Source organism: Physeter macrocephalus, chromosome 7, assembly GCF_002837175.3.
Source record: "Physeter macrocephalus isolate SW-GA chromosome 7, ASM283717v5, whole genome shotgun sequence".
Lineage (NCBI taxonomy): Eukaryota > Metazoa > Chordata > Mammalia > Artiodactyla > Physeteridae > Physeter > Physeter macrocephalus.
This window is the reverse complement of record NC_041220.1, coordinates 62,102,637-62,121,526: the sequence shown is the minus strand read 5'-3', so window position 1 is coordinate 62,121,526 and position 18,890 is coordinate 62,102,637. Positions and strand designations below refer to the sequence as shown.

Here is an 18,890-nt window from a genome sequence, read left to right as displayed (position 1 = left end):
AGCGTATGTGAGCTCATAAATGTATGCTCTGAATTATAAAGAAGGACGAAAAGGGTAGTGTGTGGAAGTGTGAATGGAAAAGCACAATTTCATCAGATAATGGGAAAATTCCATTTCTCCACTGTTACTGCTGCTGTTTTGCTTGGTTCTCCTTATGAAAATGATCAGTAGGAAAAGAAGGAAACTACTATGATTTAGCAATTTTATCTGTGTACTTTATCTCATTTAGTTCTCACAACAACCTTGTGAGGTGAGTTGTGTTGTAGCTCCATTATGGAAATGAAAACACAGGAGCAGAGAGATTAAGTCTTCCTTCCAAAGGCTCATAGATGATTAGATGTGATGTCAAGGTTCGAACCCATATCTCTCTATATGTCTTTTACCATACTGCTTTTTTTTTTGATGTGGACCATTTTTAAAGTCTTTATTGAATTTGTTACAATACTGCTTCTGTTTTAGGTTTTGTTTTTTTGGCCCCGAGGCATGTGGGATCTTAGCTCCTCGACCAGGGATCAAACCTGCACTCCCTGCATTGAAAGGCTAAGTCCTAACTACTGGACTGCCAGGGAAGTCCCCGTATTGCTTTTTAGGAGACTGTCTGGAGTGCTAAGGTACGTCTCAGTGGGCATCTGCTGGCTACCATGGCAGTCATTCTGTTACCCTTGCACCTTTGCCAGAGCCACTATGGGACAAAAACTGAATTTGAATCTCCTGCATTCTCCTTCTGCTCCAGCCCATGGAGTGGGGTGGACAGAGCTCTGCCTGGAGAGAGAGAGAAAATAGGAGGTGGCTGCATGGTCCTGTTAAGGCTCCTGAAGTATCCCAGGTCAGTAGGTATCTCAGGGCTCTTTTCCTTGACTGCATCTCCAAAATCTCCACAGGGCATGGAGGGGAATCTGAGCTCCACAGAGCCTAAGACCTGGGCTGGGCAACCTGGGAGGAAGTGGAGAGAATGGGGGAGGAGGCTCCTTTTTAGGGTTGAGGCTAATTTTCAGATCTGGCCTTGGAACCTCTTAATTTAGGCAAGTAGCCCTGACTGATACATACCTAGCTTTGGTGACAAGTAATGATCATTTTCTAGTTATCCTTTTCCCACATTATATTTCACAGAAATGAGCTAATTCTTACATGGTGCCCACATAACTCTTCTTGTGTTTCTTCCTCTTGGAGGCCTCATTCTACAGATGCTTTTGATACTGTTCTGAGAAAACCTGTGTGATCCCTCCCATTCCCTCCCATGCTCCTAACCTTAGGCTGGAGATGCCCCTAATCTCCTCTGTGGTTCCAGAATACCCTGTACTTGGCCTTGTTATAGCACTTTCACATGTTTGCAGGTTTGGGAGTATCTATTTTGCAGTGTTGTTGTGAGATAATACATATGAAGTACTCGGGCTTGGCCTAGAGTGGCTGTTTTTGTTATTACTGAGGTTGCTTGTCTGCTTGTCAATCATCCCTATTGAAAGCTCTGAGGGAAGGGGCTGTGTCACTGCTCCCTAGCACAGTGCCTAGGACATTGGTAGATACTCAGTAAACTTTCCAGGAAAGAAAAATGAGTTGAATACAATGGGTTAAAGAGTAGCAAATACAGGGGATGAGTATGCTTTTCTTAATCGTTTAAATATATGTAAATAATAAGCGTATAATTTCTGATAGTTTCAGTGAGAAAAATTTTTTATTTAAAATAGGCTAGATGGGGCTTCCCTGGTGGCGCAGTGGTTGCGCGTCCGCCTGCCGATGCAGGGGAACCGGGTTCGCGTCCCGGTCTGGAAGGATCCCACATGCTGCGGAGCGGCTGGGCCCGTGAGCCATGGCCGCTGGGCCTGCGCGTCCGGAGCCTGTGCTCCGCAACGGGAGAGGCCACAGCAGAGGGAGGCCCGCATACCACAAAAAAAAAAAAATAAATTAAAAAAAAATAATAAAATAAAATAGGCTAGATGCTTTTACTAGATTAAATAAAATACTCTACAAATGAGAATTTTAAATCCAGTATACCAAACCCAGTAATACCAGTCAGGGATTGTCCACCAATCCCCATTTAATAACATTTAAATGAAATAACTTATAATTCTAAGAATATGTGCCTTTGCTTAGAGAAAAATTTCCAAAGCAGTGTCACATTTCCTGGATATAACAGTGTCATGCTAGTAAGAGAAATTCTGTAATGTCAAGACAGTTAAGAAAAGGTGATTTTCAAATGCAGAGACCCTTAGACTTGCTCTGATGTTATTAACAGTATTTCTAAATCACAGAGACAGGCAACACATTTTATTTCAATAAGAGAATGAAAGCAAGAAGGGGACCTACACTATTTCTAGCCACTTATATTTATTAATATGTGCTTAACACTTTTAATGCCTTTGCTGCAGAGGGTAATAAGTGTTTTTGCAAAAAGATAGACTATTGGGACAAAGCTGGGGAGCTTGTGCATACAGAAAGTAGCCAATATCTCAAGGCTCTCAGGGCTCTTGGAAATGCCATGCATCATGCTTAATCTGGGGCTGCTGGGCCTTGTTTCCTGGCATCGATGTGTGCTGACTGTCAGGGGTCACTGTGGAATCCATGGTGGTTTCTTCCTGGAGACCCAGAGTTGTGGTCTCATCAGCACTGTAGGTCTCATAAACATCAGCTAATCCAGGGGTCATCAGTGGGTCTGCGGCTGCTGGGGTGACCCTGAGGGGTCCCCTGCTCTGCCCTGCAGGGCCTCTTGCTAGGTTGGGGATATTGCCTTTAGGATTAGCAAGAAGCCCTCCGAGGGCACCAGGTGCTAGCTCTGAAAGGAGAGCTGGGTTTTCCGGGTCGGCTGGGTTGGCCTCCGGCACAGGGGGTTCTTGTGCACCTCCTTCTCCCTTCTCCGGGCCTTTGGTTCCAGCGACTGGGGAGTCAAATTCCAGAGTAAAGTCCCCGCCCATGGCTGGATTGGGGGGCATCCCTCCAAGGCCGGGCCTCATGCCTCCAAATCCCAGGAACATGGCTCCATAGGCCATGGGGCCTCCTCTTCCTCCCTGGAAAAAACCATTTATCACATATTATTAACTATACGATGCCCTTATACCAGTCAGATTCACTGAGGAACCATAAAAAACTGATAGGGAACAGAGAATTGGCTGACAGCTTTGTGTAAGCACATTTCTCACTAAATTGGCTTTTGTACTTTTCTGGGTGGGGACGCTCACTTCTTTGAAAGGGAGATGAGGACCCTTTGAATGCCTGCCGAAGGGTAAGAGGGAAAGAAGCAGGGAAGTAGGGCAGAACCAAGTCTACAGGCAAAAGGTAGTTTGAATTTCATTTTAAGAAAACAATAAGCATTGAAAAGGGCAATACCATCATAAGACAAACAAAATCTGATGCATTCCTGAGTTTGTTGAGCAGAGTTTTGGAGGACATTGTCAGTAGCATTTCTCAGTATCCCTCAAAATGAATGAAGCCCCATGTGATATTTTTTTCTTTTGCTTTAAAAATTTTTCCTTCCTTCCTTCTCTCCTCCTTCCTTCCTTCTTCCCTCCCTCCCTCCCTCTGGAGAAACAGAAATATTTTCTTCCTGTGGACAGTTAAAATTCTAGAACTGACCATGTATCCTTTTTTCCTTTGTTGTGAAAAATTTCAGGACCAAATCTTGGGCTTCTTACAGCAAGTGTGCAGGGCTTTGTAACTTGCATATCTGTATTCTCATTTCCTCATTTTAAATTCTATCTTCAAATTTTTGGTTATATTTATTGTGTTTTTCATAAGCTACAGGAAAATCTTTTAAGAATGAGGCAAAATGTAAATTAATTAAAATTCTAAAATAATAATTAACACGCTTGAATTTTCAACCTGTTTCGTTGGTGTTATATAGAGTCAGTACTTTTTCCTCTTATCTTCTCCTGGCTCTCCACTCGCAGATTTTCCCATCATCTCCTCCGGGGATGGCACTGTGAACCCCTGGGCTGCTACCCTTATCACATGATTTTCACATTTTCTGCCCCTGTATCTATTTTTTCCACTGACTAGACTGTGAACTCCCTGAGATCAGGAACCTTATCTTATTTATCTTGCCTCCATAGGCTCTTTTTATGTGTCTCACTCGAGAAGGCACTCAGTAATGTTGAGATTCAAGTTTTCTTTCAGTGATAGCATGTTTACATGTATTTATTAACTCGATAGGATCCGTAGTTGATAATGATTTGTTAATTCAGTACGGTTGTGTTTTGTTTTGCTTCGTGCTCTAACAGATGTAACGTAGAAATTTCTGAGGGAAAAAAGTCCAATTGTGAGTCTATTGATCTCAAATTTTAAAGTTGTAATATGCATAGATAATGATAAGAGAATAAGAATACACTTGACTTACATTGTTAATGTACTTTGAATTTTACAATAATCAAATTTTAAACTTGGTTAATTTTTTTCTTTTTGATCTCTCAATTCTCAATTTTGAGGTCTAAATGATTTGCAATTTTGTTGAATTTGTTGTTTTGAGGGGTTAAGTGGTCTGAGAAGTAACGGGAACTTCATGAACCATGTGTATCTTTTTTGGTTTGAAGCGTTTGCTGTTCAATAATGGTGGCTTTTCAAGAGAGGTTTCTCCTGTTTTCACATTCAAGAAATGGGGCAAAATCCTATGTGCAAGAATGGTCATCACTCAGAAATGACTATATGGGAAATGTGATGAAATCTTTGCATGCTGCTTCAGAATCAAGCTTTTGGTTTTGGAGTGGAACAACTTGAGTCCCATGCTGTATATTCAGCTACATTCAGGGCCAACACCTCTTGCAGCCAGTCATCTGTGACTGTTCTCCCTTGGCCACTATTTTAAGAAGACTTTGAAGACATTACTCACAGCCATTTCTTCTGAGCTCATGATGCCAAGTCTGGCAGGAGCGTTCTGTTCAAAAAGAAACACAGCATCATATTATGAGCCAGCTGACTCCTATTATCTTTGTAACTACTCAAGACAAAGTTAAAAGTCATTTAGTCTTTCCTTAAACCTTAATATTAATGCTGTGTCCAGAGGCAGGGTAAAGTGGAGAGATGAGTCATTATTAAATAAATGTAGCCAATTTGGATAATTAAGATAGAAAATTTACCTTTTCTTTAATGCCACTGTGTGTGTGTGTGTGTGTGTGTGTGTGTGTGTGTGTGTGTGTGTGTATGTGTGTATGTGTGTTTGTATGCCTGGCCAGAATTATCCAAATAGGAAGTGTGCCTCCTTGCCATTTCAGTTGCTAACTTAAGCATTCAGAGAATATGGAATCTATTGTTTGAGGCCTGGATTTTATAATACTATCTCTTAAGATAACATTTAATTAAAATGATACTTTTTATAGGCTAAAGACTTACCAATTGATTTGCTCCGTAGGACATGTAAAATATTCCTGGATAAAGCTAAATATAAATACAATAATCATCACAAAATGCATTTCCCAAGAGAAAAACTTTTAAGTAAATCACAGAGCAGTGGTATTAAAAAAACTTACTGGAGGTGGTTTATTTTGTGGCATTGGTCCCCGAGATATCAAACGGGCTATTGGAAATATCTTTAAGTGGTAGAAAGAGAGTAAGCAATTCATATTTGCTATAACACAGGCAAACCTCCCATTACAGCCATTTCTAGGAGTTATATGAAACATATTTTCAGATGGATTACTATGATAAACAAGTATTTAATACTTAAGCAAACAAAGGAACCCATTATATTTCATATTTATGGATAAATGGGGCAATTAAAATTTTTTACTCTCCTTTCTTGAAGTATAGAGATGTATTTCCCAAGAAAGTGTCTTACTGAGATTTGTACTTACCGATGGATCTTGTGGATCAGCAAAATTCATTCCTGGCAACTGCATTACAGATAAATATTAAAATTACTGAACAATTAAAATAGACGAAGTGAACTTAAAATGTTTTATCTTATTTACGATTATGATAAAACAATCTAAAATGAATTTCCTTGTTTTTACTTTCATTTCGTCTCCGAGGGTACAACCAAAGAGATTACAGTTGCCCTTTACTGACATGACTCAAGTGCACAGAGGGGAGATGGGGCATGTCTGTTATGAGTTTGCTTTGTTTTGCAGAATAGAAAGTAATGAATTTTGGAATCAGAGCATGCCAGATTGGTTTGAATGCTGGCTGTGCCACTTAATTTTTGTGTAATACTGGGAAAATTTTATAACCTCTTAAAAATCTGTCTTTTTAAAAAAGGAAGATAATATCTATCTTTATAGGATTGGAGTCAGGATGATATGTGGGGATGTTAAATGCCTGCAGCTTACTAGTTACATGACACCTTCCTTTTCTGTCCATTGCTCTTTTCTCAATATTATTACATGATACTTTTGCTTGATTTTCTTCTCTATTACCAGATAGAGAAATAATAATGCAAAAATACTATTTGCAATGCTGAGGGATCAATCACTCTTCTCAGTCCTTCCAACATTGAAAAAAGAGCCTGATGATAAGAAGCCTGGACTTCTCTGAGCTGTCCTATTTCCTCTGAAAGATTTCATCTTTTGTAACTAAGAAACCAATTTTACAGGAACAGGATCTTTTAGAATCCATGCCCCATCTCAGATGGCAAAGGGCAGGAATGGATATTTATATTCTACTCCCAGATATGTCAGTTGCTCGAAAACATATTTGTATTTTTGTGCATTATGCCCAAAGCTCTGATTATTTAAATGTGCTCTGCAAATCGGTTTTCTTTCACTAAGTTAATGGACGATCCAGATCTGACTTCAGAGAAAGGAATTACCTCGGTCTTAGGTGGCTTTTCTGATGCTGCCACCTGTTGAATCATTGGCCCCTCTGATTGCTGCAAGGGTGGATGTCCTGGGTAAATCGGAGGCTGAGGTATTCCCTTCTGGACTGTGTTGTGGACGGAGGTTACAACGGTGGGCTGGAGGAAAGGTTTCTGTCCTGGCTGTGGAGGCTGCAGGGATGGCTGCGATGGGAGAGGTGGGGGATGCACAGGCAAAGAATATTCATACTGCAGAGAAATTTGAAAGGAGCGTCAGGAAGCAATGGCTCACTGAACTGTGGTGTCTGTCAAAGCAAAAGGGCTTGGGGAACTTTCTACTTGGAAGAGAGTCTAGGAGACTTGTCTTGAAGATGTGTTCCATAGGAAGCACTGATTCACTTAAAGTCAGTGTTTTTCGGGGCAGTCTGGTAGGTGTTTACCTCCCCTACTTCCCTTTGGGATTACCACTGCGCATGAAGATGGAAAGCTATATGAACTTCTGGGTAGACTGAGCCGTTTCGTCCTCTGGGTTCCCACAGCTGCCTCTATGTATCTCTATTTTAACACTTTCTCACTGGATTACAATTACTTGTGATAAAGCTTTGTCCCTTGGTCAGCTGACAGAGAATAATGTCTTATTTATCTTTATAGCCCCAGGACTTAACATAGGTCCTAATAAGTGACTGGCACAGGTTAGATAATACATTTTTTGAGTTAATGAAAGGAGAAAGGGTAATTAAATAAAATACCAATCAAATTCTTACATCATGAGTTCCAAAGAGTGCTCCTCTTTGAAATTACCTGTTGTGAACAGCTCCCTATTATTTTTAAATTGTTTGCAATCTCCTCAAAGTGGCTTAGAAGTCTCCACCTAGAGGGGTGGGATAGGGAGGATGGGAGGGAGATGCAAGAGGGAGGGGATATGGGGATATATGTATCTGTATAGCTGATTCACTTTGTTATAAAGCAGAAACTAATACACCATTGTAAAGCAATTATACTCCAATAAAGATGTTAAAACAAAACAAAACAAAACAAAAAACAAACCAAAAAGAAGTCTCACAACAATCTGGCTGTGCTTCATCTCTTCAACCATTGCCCATCTCTAAACTCCTGGGCTTTCATTACTTGTACCTCATTCATTACTTATACCTCACAACTTAGCACCTTGTAATACGTTGTCTTGTCTTATCCCCTAATCAGATGTGAAATTTTGTAAGCTTTGGAGTCATTCTTAAACGCCTTCACTTTCATTTCCAATCTACCATTTGATTTATGTATTTGTTAGGTATCTAACAAATAATGATTAACTGATTGGTGTATTTATTAATTGCTTAGGGTTTATGATGTTTTAACTAGGAATGTTTGGCATCATTTTAAATGTGTCTTTTAGTAATTATTTAAGGAATCTTGACTAAAATCAGAATTTTCCAGGATATAGCCTGCTTTCATTTTCAGGCTAGTTTATTTATTGTTATTGTTCATATCTTTAACATAGGTCTCTATATTTTGGAAGTCATATCTTCCTATTTGAAGTAGATGTACAAATGGGTTGAAAATTTGGACCATTTTATTTTAAATTTTCCTAAGTACTAAAAACAGTTATAGGTTTTGATTTATTGTTATTTGGAAAATTTTTTATTCATTACTGTTACCTGTCTGTGGTTACTATATGACAACTTAGAGAAGGCAAGCAGGGGAATATTTTAAAGCTTGAAGTTTCAGACACATTGATGCAATTAACTTACCTGTTGAGTTTCATGCTCCCTTGGTCTCATCCACGGGAAAGAGGAATGTGGTGGCAGGAGACCATGCATCCACAAAGAATTAAATGATTTCCCAAAGCCAAATCTTGAATACTAAAGACATGGAGAAAAAAAGTATGCTTATATTTCAGTGTTTTCTTAAACTTGGTTTCCATTTTCTAAAAAATCCACAAGAAGTGTAGAAATAGCAAAAATAAGAGTGTTATTGGTTAATTTAATGTGGCTAGGTTAAGTCTTCCAATAGACTTGCTTTTTATTCTGAGCCAGTCTGACATATTCCCATAAACTTCTTTGGGATTTTGCTTATTTAAGCATTCATATTTTTGGCTGTATAATAAAATTAATAATACAAAAAAAATATTTTCTTACTAAAGAAAATTCAACATTATTTTTATTTTCTCCTACCATCCCGTCCTAGGTCCTTATTTTGTTTTAGGTTATCTCAATTACTCATTTGCTTTTTCAGTATTTAGGATATTGTTTATTCACAAACAAATTTTATGAATTACAGTGCTGCTGCTAATATCACTACCACCAACACCATGAATATTTGCAATAAGAATTATTTGAAAATAAGGTTACCTGAGAAAGCATGTTTAATCCCTGCAAACTTCCCAACTGTCTCATTGTCTATCAAGCAAAAAAAAAGTGGGTTAGTGTTTGTCACATATGTTCCTTTTGTGTATGACACAGTTGATTTTCAACATATGGTAGTATTAGCACAAAGTTTGGGGTGGGTCAATTTGAATAAAATAAGAGACACAAATCATCACTAAAAAGTAGAAATGTTAAATGTGGTTCTGCCATTGTTGTTATCATTGCTATTAAAATAGTGAGCTTGCTTTTCATCATTAATTAAAAGAGAGAAAATATCATTTAAGTGGAGGTCATATTGAAACATGGGAAAATAGCTCATTGAATTGAAATATCAATATAATCATGAGGACATTGTCTCATTGACTCTTTTTCCCCCAATTTAACTTACTTTGCCTTTTATAAATCCAGCCCGAAGAGGAATTTGAAAAAAACAGGCAAACAAACCAAACAAATTAAAACAAAACAACACTACTTCCTTCCCAAGTAAAAGTTCTCAAAATAATAAATATAAAAAACACTGGGGAAAATGGTAAGTATCTAGATAGATGGTCAAGAATGCTGCCAATTCAACAGAAAGTCAATTTCATTTTTTCCTGGGAAGAGGTTTAGAGTGCTTTGAGTTGAGTTTAAGCTAGAAAGTAAGAAAAAAAAAAAACCTCAGTGAAATTAGCTTCACTGTGAAATAAGCTTCTAGCACAAAGTGTCGATTGCCCTCAGACTGTCATGATATAAATAAATTTTGCAAGGCCTTGTGAAAAATTTGTAATCTCATAAGTATTTTTCTATTCATAACTGTTCATATTTTTTACTGATATCTGAAACATTTCTATTTTGCTGGGGTTTTCTAGACAGAGTATATGTTAGGTATAAGAACTGCAATAAGACAGACAGAGGCTATGCAGGAGGCACTATAGTACAGTGTTAGTGTTATTTACAGTCCTCATAAACAATTACATTTTGTAAGATAAACTTTCCTCATGGGAACTTTATCATATGCTATACGGAGAAGGAACTAAGTATAAGCCATTTGTGACTTCAGAATAATGTGTTTCAATTAATGTATATATAATATGTATTAGGTATTAAATAATAGTACTGCTTTGATCACACACAGATGATGTTCTAAAGACCAAAACAACTGAAAATTTTAAATTGCAGTAAAATTATAAGATGAGGCTCTAATAAATGTCATAAACTTCTCTAGAACTGCACAGGAGGACAGCCACTGACTTCTGGCCAGGAAAACTGAGAAAATGCCCATGCATTTCTCTTATCAAGAACATACCAATGTAAAGATTATATGTAAATACTCTGACAATACATACCTCAAGGCTCAAACTAGCCATGCCTGGTGTCCCAGGTTGCTGAGGAAACACCTAAATGGAAATAAGAATAATTTTGAATTTTCTTTGATGAGAAACTTCCTTACACACTGAAAATAGAAAGCCACACCTATACATAAGGGCCAGCTAATATTTGTTTATTACCCAAATGAGCTTTTGGGTAGAATGAAGAAGAACTTAAATTGTTTGGAGTATTAACATAATATTAAATTTTTTTTTTTTGGCTGCACCGCACGGCTTGTGGGATCCTAGTTCCCTGACCAGGGACTGAAGCCAGGCCCTTGGCAGTGAAAGCATGGAATCCTAACCACTGGACTGCCAGGGAATTCCTAATATTTAATAATTTTGCTCCCACATGAATCATCTACCCTTTATCTACATCTTAATGCTATATTGCTTTAAAAACAAAATTTGATTTAGTTTGAAAGTTATGTTGAAAACAGGTGAGAAATAAAGGAAACAAAATAGAAAACTAATAACTCAACTTAAATATTATCACATAGAAAAGCAAAGGGAACAAACTCGAACTCAGTTTCTTGTGTGTTTGACAAATCTACATACCTGGTTTGTGGAACGTGTTGTGGGATCAGGGCATTCGGCAAAACCATGTGTAAAACCTAACTAGCCTCCCATTCAAAGGGCTTTAACAAATCCTCCATCATCTTTAGTGAAAGATTATTATTTTTTAAATTATTTTTTCTTCTTTTTTTGTTTTTATTTTTATTGTGAAAGATTATTTTATGTATAAACCTGTTGATCTGTGTTTATATTTTTGGGATCATATCAAAGGCGTTTTTTCTGAAATAAAAGGTATTCTAGTACCAAGTACTATTATACTTACTGTGTTCATTTAAAAGTTGTTAAAAAATGTAGCTATATTTACAGCTGGGTTTTTAAACTGTAAGATATTTTCCTTTCTAAGCCAATCCTTATTAATATGCATGAATACAAGTGGGGAAAAAAACCAGAGAATGGAAGACAAGAGTGACAATTAGAGTAAATTGAAGTTTGAGGGGTTTTGGTTCTTTGGATATTCTTACATCTAGGGTCAAGGGGTTTTAATGCCTTACTTCCTTCATTTAAACCACAGGTATTTTTGGAGTCTCCACGAAATGTATTGGGATTATTTTTCCTTTGTGAGGAAGTTCAGGAATATTTTTCTGAGCATATGTTATTTGTCTCCACATCTTACATTTTTATACAGGTAAAATCCCACCTTCTGGGTCATGGTGCAAATTTCTTCAAATAATTCAGTTTTGCAAGTGGATGGAAGGGAAGGAGTTATAAATGTGTAGCAAATACTCCAAGTAGAGAAAGAGGTTACCTTTGTAGACAAAAAGAGTGATATGTGTATGTGTGTGGTGAGAAAATTGTTTGGAATTTGAGGGGATGTGAGAGTAGAGCCTTCTTTCCTCCTATTAGCCAGTACAAAAATAAGGTAACTGGGATAGATTCAACTACAGGACAAAGTATACTTTGCTTCTATTTGATCCAAGTCATGAATTAATGAGCAATATTTACATGAATGTAGATAGAGGATATCTTTCCCAGGAGGAAGTAGAAGGAGAAGAACATCTGATATGGCAGCTGTCAATCTTAAACCATTGTCCTCTTGCTCAGAGTGGACCTGACTGACACAGGTGTGGACCATTGTAAGTTCCAAGAGTGTTAAGGTGTTAGACTGATGGTGGATGGCTGAGGTGACCCCAATGTCAGTATCATACAAAGGTAAGCTAAGATGGCAGCTTTAATTTTTCTTTCATTTAAAATTCATGTTGAGTAATGTAAAAGAAACTCTTTTTATCTGTAAAATGGAGGTTTTCATCCTAGTAGTCAGTTTTCATCCCGCTTTTTCAAAATGTTTTAACTTCAAGAAGCTCAAATGGCTACTCCTTTGTTTCAAGGAACTTAAATATTTAAAGTTCATTTAAGGCCACCTATGAGCTCCTCAAGACAAGAGACCACGTCACATTTAATTTCACATCTCCAATGCCAGCACATTGCTGGTGCTCGGTCAGATACACTGCAGGTGCTCGGTCAGTATTTGTCAAATGCGTGAAGCAGCTGAATAATGTCTTCGTGTAAACAAAATCACATGATATTGGCTGGAGTAGTTCAGTGCTCAAAGGATTGTATTCATATGAAATCATCTCAATATATGATAGAATGTACCAGGTGCAGGACTGTAACATACAAGTAGCCCATTGCATGGCGTGTTTTAATTTAAGAAACTTCAGCGCTTAGTCACACAGTATCTCCCTATAAGGCAAATTTGTTGGTTAATTACTAGCTTCAAATGGAATTACTTAGCTCAGTTTTGTAACCATAGTAATTTGGCTAATGCTGTTCTTTTAAAAAGGAAGAAGAAAACGTACTTTACTTTTTTGGAGAAATTTCCTCTTTCCATGTCGATTTCATAATGGTAGCAGGTAATTGATAATAAATTTGTGCTGTGACGTTGGAGACCACATACATCTTTTAACTTTGAGTGAATGGAATAAGATGTAGAAGTTGTCTTTGGAATATTTAAAATATCTTTTTGAATAAGAAAATTTTATATTTGGCTTACTGCTTTTGGATTATAAGGGCAGACATCTGGGCACCTGACTTTTGACTCAGTAGGAAGATACCACTGGATTAATCACAATGAGTCCAATTATGGACACTCAGCCACTTCCTTCAGTGTTGTTTGGTGTCTGGCAATGTCTCTACTAGGGTACCCTCTAGAAGACTGACTTACCGGCACTGCAGAACTCATTTTCAGGAGGCACAGGATCAGTATCATGTCCTTCATTTTGAAAAGTGGGATCTGAAGCAGAGTTGGATTGGAGAATCAAATCGGATGAATTTTTATTTCAGAATGGCTAAAAGACAATATTTCCATGAGCTCTTTGCTCTTCCAGAACGACTAGGTTCAAAACAAAACAAAACAAAACCAAAACAGATAAATGTTGCCAAACAACCGATTTGTATTTATTAGTTTTTGGAATGAATTGACAAGCAGTTAAAAAATTTCTAAGTACTTTTTTTTTTTTTTACAGAGCTACCACCTAAATGAACATGTGGGAACACTTCCATGAATATTTAATTTCATTTCATAAATGAAAATGAATTAAAATGAATTAAATGAATTAAATTCATTAAATTAAATTCATTAAATTAAAATTTTTAAATGAATTAAAAAATCCCTTCTGCTATGTGAAATTTTGGTCTATTAAGTATGATTCACAGGATTTTTTACTTTGTTTCCCTCCAGAATAAATTTTGAAATGCATTTTAAATGTAATACAACCAACAGTCATTTCATAACAAACCTTTATGTGCAGATATAAAGGGTATACCATTCTATGTTTAGGTTAGCCAGGAAACCATGCCAATAATTATCTTTTAAAAATAAAAATTAACTAAAATTTTAATTTCCTTTGATATTAGTGGAAAATATGTCTCAAAATTGAGTTTTCCTCTTTCTAAAATGAATTATCTCTTTATTCTATAAGTCCAGAAGGCACTTTACTCTCACATGAACAGAAATCTGACTAGTTAAGAGATTTGCTCAACTTCTAATACTTTTCCAAATTAGGTACTGTCACTAACAATCACAAATAGTAAAAAAAGTCTATAGGTAAGTCTTTTATTTCCTTAGCTGAAAGGGTATTAGGCAGGTCTCCTCTGGAACATACTAATAATAGTTCACAATAAGCTATTATTCAGCTTCTGGTGACAAATGAAGATAAATCCTCTTTATAAAAGCTGCCTGGAGATAGGAAAAAAGAACTTACAGGAATCACATGGAAATCATAAAATCACATTTTACCTTCAATGCTGGCATGCACTGTGCTCTCAGGGCCTGGTGATGCCAACCAAGATAGTTCTAAGAAAAGGAGATTAAAATTTTTTTCTGGACTGTGCCTGGGACTCACTCTGTATCCCTCATTCAGGGAAGACCTGAAACCTTTATTTAAAGTGCCAATCCACCAATCAAAGTAAAGCTAAATGGGGGGAAAAAAACCACAACAACTCTGCTCCTGCAATTGGCCCACACCCTTTTATTTCATGCAACGACATTGGCCCAGTACAGTCTCATTATTTTTAATTGTAACTCAACCCCTATATTTATTCAGAGAACTCGATTGCAGAGAAGACACTGAAGGAATAATGAACATAAACTCTGAAGACAATGGTTTTGGTGAGCTGGGGGAAATATATGTAAAATAGGGGCAAAATAAACCCTTATCTGTTTTGTGCAGGTTTTTATCTTCAGGTAAAGTTAGTGACCCAGTGCTAGTATTCTCAGGATTTTCACTTTCATGTTTGTTGTGGTAAAAGTAACTCTCCTCCCTTCTCCCAACATACAATCTAGAAGGAAACACTAAAATAACTTTCTGGGCTTAGAAGAGAGGATGAGGATGAAAATATTAGATGGATAATGAAGGTGTTATGATTTTTTCCTCAGAATTTCCTAGATATTTTTGTTTCTGAAGATTATAGACTAGAGATAGCCAAACTTTTGCAAGAAATTTCAGTTGGACCCTCTGAAATAATCACCTCAGGTAAACTTTTAATGCATATTCTTTGGGGGGAGGGGGACATAAATCAGGACATTCTCCATGAACCAATCAAGTCCATGGGCACTACTCTCAGTTCACTCTTTAGACAGAACCATTTTCAGGCATTTAGTATCAAGCCAGGTTAGTAAGTCATATTCATGTCACTTAAAAGGCCAACATCAACATGAATGGAGTTTTTCTCCGTGAACAAATAAGAATGTCTTAGATATGGATTGAACTTCAGCTGCTTTTGTTATTTCTCTGACCCTCTTTTTCTTTCCAAAGGTATGATTTCAGACGTGGTAGGGATAAGCATTTAAGATTAGTTTCTTGAGAAGGGATGAGTAAGTATACTCCTTAGGGAAGCAGAGATCTTGCAAATTACAGGGCACATTGAGGAAGCTGGTATTTTAGGAGAAAGATGTCTTCATTCCTAAGTTAGGCCTAACAGCTTCAAATAATGTTATCTAAGAAGCTGTCCCTGAAAAACTCCATTTCCCATTGATAAGAGAATTATTTTAGGGATCAAAGAAATAAATATTGTGAATATGTTTTGTAAATAACAAAATGTTATTGAAATAAGAGAATTATTTTAGGGATCAAAGAAATAAATATTGTGAATATGTTTTGTAAATAACAAAATGTTATTGAAATGAAAAGAATTATTTTTGGTCTCTCTTCTCTCTCTCGCTCTCTTTACTCCAGCTGTGGTGCTTGATCAAGTCCCTTAATCTCTCTGAGCTCCACTTTCTTCCTCTGTAATATAAGAATAATCATTTACTACCTACCATAGGCTTGTTTTGAAGATTTGGTGAAACGATCAAGATACAACAGCTGCCTTACAGTGAGTGCTCAATAAATAGGTTGATTGTCCTTTGTGTAGGAGAAACTACATGAAACATGTGACCATGAAGACATTGTGTGTGTTCGTGTGTTATAGGAGGAGTTTTGGTAGTTAGGTCCATGAGCTCCAAGGATGTAGAGGAGGGACCTGATGGAAGGCATTTCCTCTGCATGGAAGTTGATGCTGAATCTATGGGATTAAGCTTCCTAGTTGACAGCTAAACAGGGAAATGGGTGTGTGTGTGTACGTGTCTTTTATGGTTTATGAGCGTGATCATAATTTGATAGCACTCACATGTTCTGCCTTACTCTTAAGCCAAATATCCAATACATCATAAGTAATGTTGCTTTTACCTTTTTTAAACGTCCTTCATACTCAGTCCTGGGGTTATTGTCTTCGAGATGTTTGCCCATTAGTTTCTTTTTCCTTCAGTTTCCTGCATACCAACACCAAATTTATCTTCCTAAAATATTGGTTTCAGCATTTCACTGCCCCACTCAAAAACTTTTTAAGGATCCCTAAGGCTATAATGTAAAATCCACCCTCTGTAACTAGACAGTCAAATTAACATTTTAATTCACCTTCCAATCATATCTCCCACTTTATGTGAGACACATGGGTATAATAATGATTGTTGTAATCAGTTGAAGTTAGTCTCATTTTGTATCCAGTACAGTTTTTTATTTTTGGCTTAAGTTACTGGGAAAGTTAGTAAATATTCCTAATATATGCTATGCAAAATGTTTTAATTACAAAAAATCTGGAAATTATTATGAGTATATGAATGCATTTCTGATAGTGATTATAGGTGTTAAGGAAGTAACTGCAGCTGATGGAAAGTATGTAATGTTGGTCAAGACTGTACCTATTATAAAGAACAACGAGAGTCCCAATTTAAAAAATTCTGTGTCCAGAAAAAATAAAAAACCTCAGAATAACAGAAAATCTGAACACCTGAGGGGACCCATGCCACAGAAAAAGTTATAAAGAAAAATCTATAGAAAGAAGACCCTGTGGACGATGTTAGTAATTATAGTAGCTGAGAGCGCAGCTGTTTAAATCCCCTCTGTCACATTGATCATGCGACATTGGGTGAGCTACTCAACTCGAATATATATAATATTTTCATATATTAATTTCATCTGTGAAGTGTGGTTTACCATAGGACAGCATTAATTTCATTTAATTTAATAGAATACTGAACAGAATACTAAAATAGAATATAGTGCTCAGCATGCTCTCTGATATGAAGAAAATGTTCAACGACCATGAGTTATTCTTCCTCTTGAAGTAAAGAAACATATATGCTGAAAATATGCTTCATATTGAACTGTGGGCCTTGGTGTGGCTGTTCCAGCCACCGGTGGGAACTGTAACAACTAACTAAAATGTATAGAAATGATTTTGTATGTTGATTCCATATGAAAAAATATGAACTTTGATTTTTGCTTTGTTTTTACACATTGTCCTTTCAACCTTCTACTCTAGCCAGAATTATTTAGTCATTCTCTCCAGTTATGTCCTGGTTTTTCTCTTCCTGGGTTTTGGATGAAACTTCCTCTCTGCCGAGACTCTTTTCTCATCTTTCACAACTTGTTTTGAAAGTTCTACTCAAATTTTACGTCACCCACCATTCCATTCCTCTGTGATTTTCTCTTCCCTGAATTCCAAATGATTGTCAGTCACTTGTCAGTTGTTCGTACACTACATGGTGACAGTTTGTTTGTTGTAGACACTTCACATTTTACTTTGCATGTGGTCCTCTAAATTTTGGGTATGGTTTTCATGTCTTTTCAACCATATAAAACATTCCTGTGAGAACAGAAATCATCCATTCTATTATGTTGCATCTTTTGGTTCTATGCACATTATAATGTAATATTTGGATAGTATTTACCATGAGAAGGCATTATTTTAGAGTTTTACATGTATTAATTTATTTAATTCTCATAAGAACTTTATGAAGAAAATACTATTCTCCCCTTTCTATACATGATGAAACTGATCTATAGAGAGATGAATTGCCCGAAGTGACAATCAAATAAGTGGTGAAACCAGAATTTGGACACTTGCCTCTTATGCACCATGTCAAAATGAATCAATCATCCATGGCAGATGACATGGACCAATCATTTCAAATACAGAGAAGTACAACACAATACACCTGTCTGAGGGAATTTATCAGCTATTTAATCAAAGAAGAGAGATACACGAAAATAGTTAATAAAACATATAACAAACTGACAATAATTTAGTTAAAAAGCACACATAATATCAAAAAGCATAGCCCCACATGGATTAACTGCTAAAATAAGAATGCTACACAACAGTGATTCTCAATCAGGGATGATTTTACCCCTCAGGGAAAAGTCTAGGGGGTCAGGGGATATTTTTGGTTGTCACAATTTGTAGCAGGGAATGGGGAAGGAGGGATTTGCTATTGGCATCTAGTGAGTAGAGGCCAGAGATGCTGCTAAATATCCTACAATGCACAGCATAGACCCCTCCACCTGACCAAAAAAAATTATCAAGCCCCAAATGTCAACAGTGGTGAGGTTAGGAAACTCTGCTGTAGAATATTGCTATAAATTTTTTTTTTTTTTTGCGGTACGCACCAGACAGTTAATTGTGGTTACTTTTGAAAAGGGGGCTGAATTTTGGAGCAGTGTTGCAAGGGGGGAGACTGTGGTTTATGTGTGTAAGACGTTTTTTTTTTTTTTTTTTTTGCGGTACGCGGGCCTCTCACTGCTGTGGCCTCTCCCGTTGCGGAGCACAGGCTCCGCGGCATGTGGGATCTTCCCGGACCGGGGCACGAACCCGCGTCCCCTGCATCGGCAGGCGGACTCTCAACCACTGCTCCACCAGGGAAGCCCCTGCTATAAAATTGTTGAGGTTGGAGAAATACTTTGGGATTTTGGGGTCAGATATGAGGAGAATAGATTCATGCTGAGCCTTGAAAGAAGGATAAGCTTTGACAAGATGCTCAGTCAATAGCTGGTGACTGAGTGAACTGACAAGTATTAAGTGTTCCAGGGAAAGAATCTGATGGAGTGTCAGGCATTAGGCTTTAGTGGAAGG

General features: G+C 37.1%; 1 protein-coding gene across 1 annotated transcript; it reads right to left on the bottom strand.

Annotated features, from left to right (window-relative positions):
- Positions 1-2,418: 2,418 nt before the first annotated feature.
- Positions 2,419-14,250, bottom strand: AMBN (ameloblastin). The gene is made up of 11 exons (XM_007118666.2): positions 14,236-14,250; positions 13,162-13,230; positions 10,404-10,454; positions 9,064-9,111; positions 8,464-8,574; positions 6,731-6,964; positions 5,778-5,816; positions 5,454-5,513; positions 5,317-5,361; positions 4,817-4,861; positions 2,419-3,002 (listed from the first exon to the last, which is right to left on the bottom strand). Exons 1-11 carry the CDS (start codon positions 14,248-14,250, stop codon positions 2,457-2,459), a joined length of 1,263 nt encoding a protein of 420 aa, XP_007118728.1. The 3' UTR covers positions 2,419-2,456.
- Positions 14,251-18,890: the final 4,640 nt, after the last annotated feature.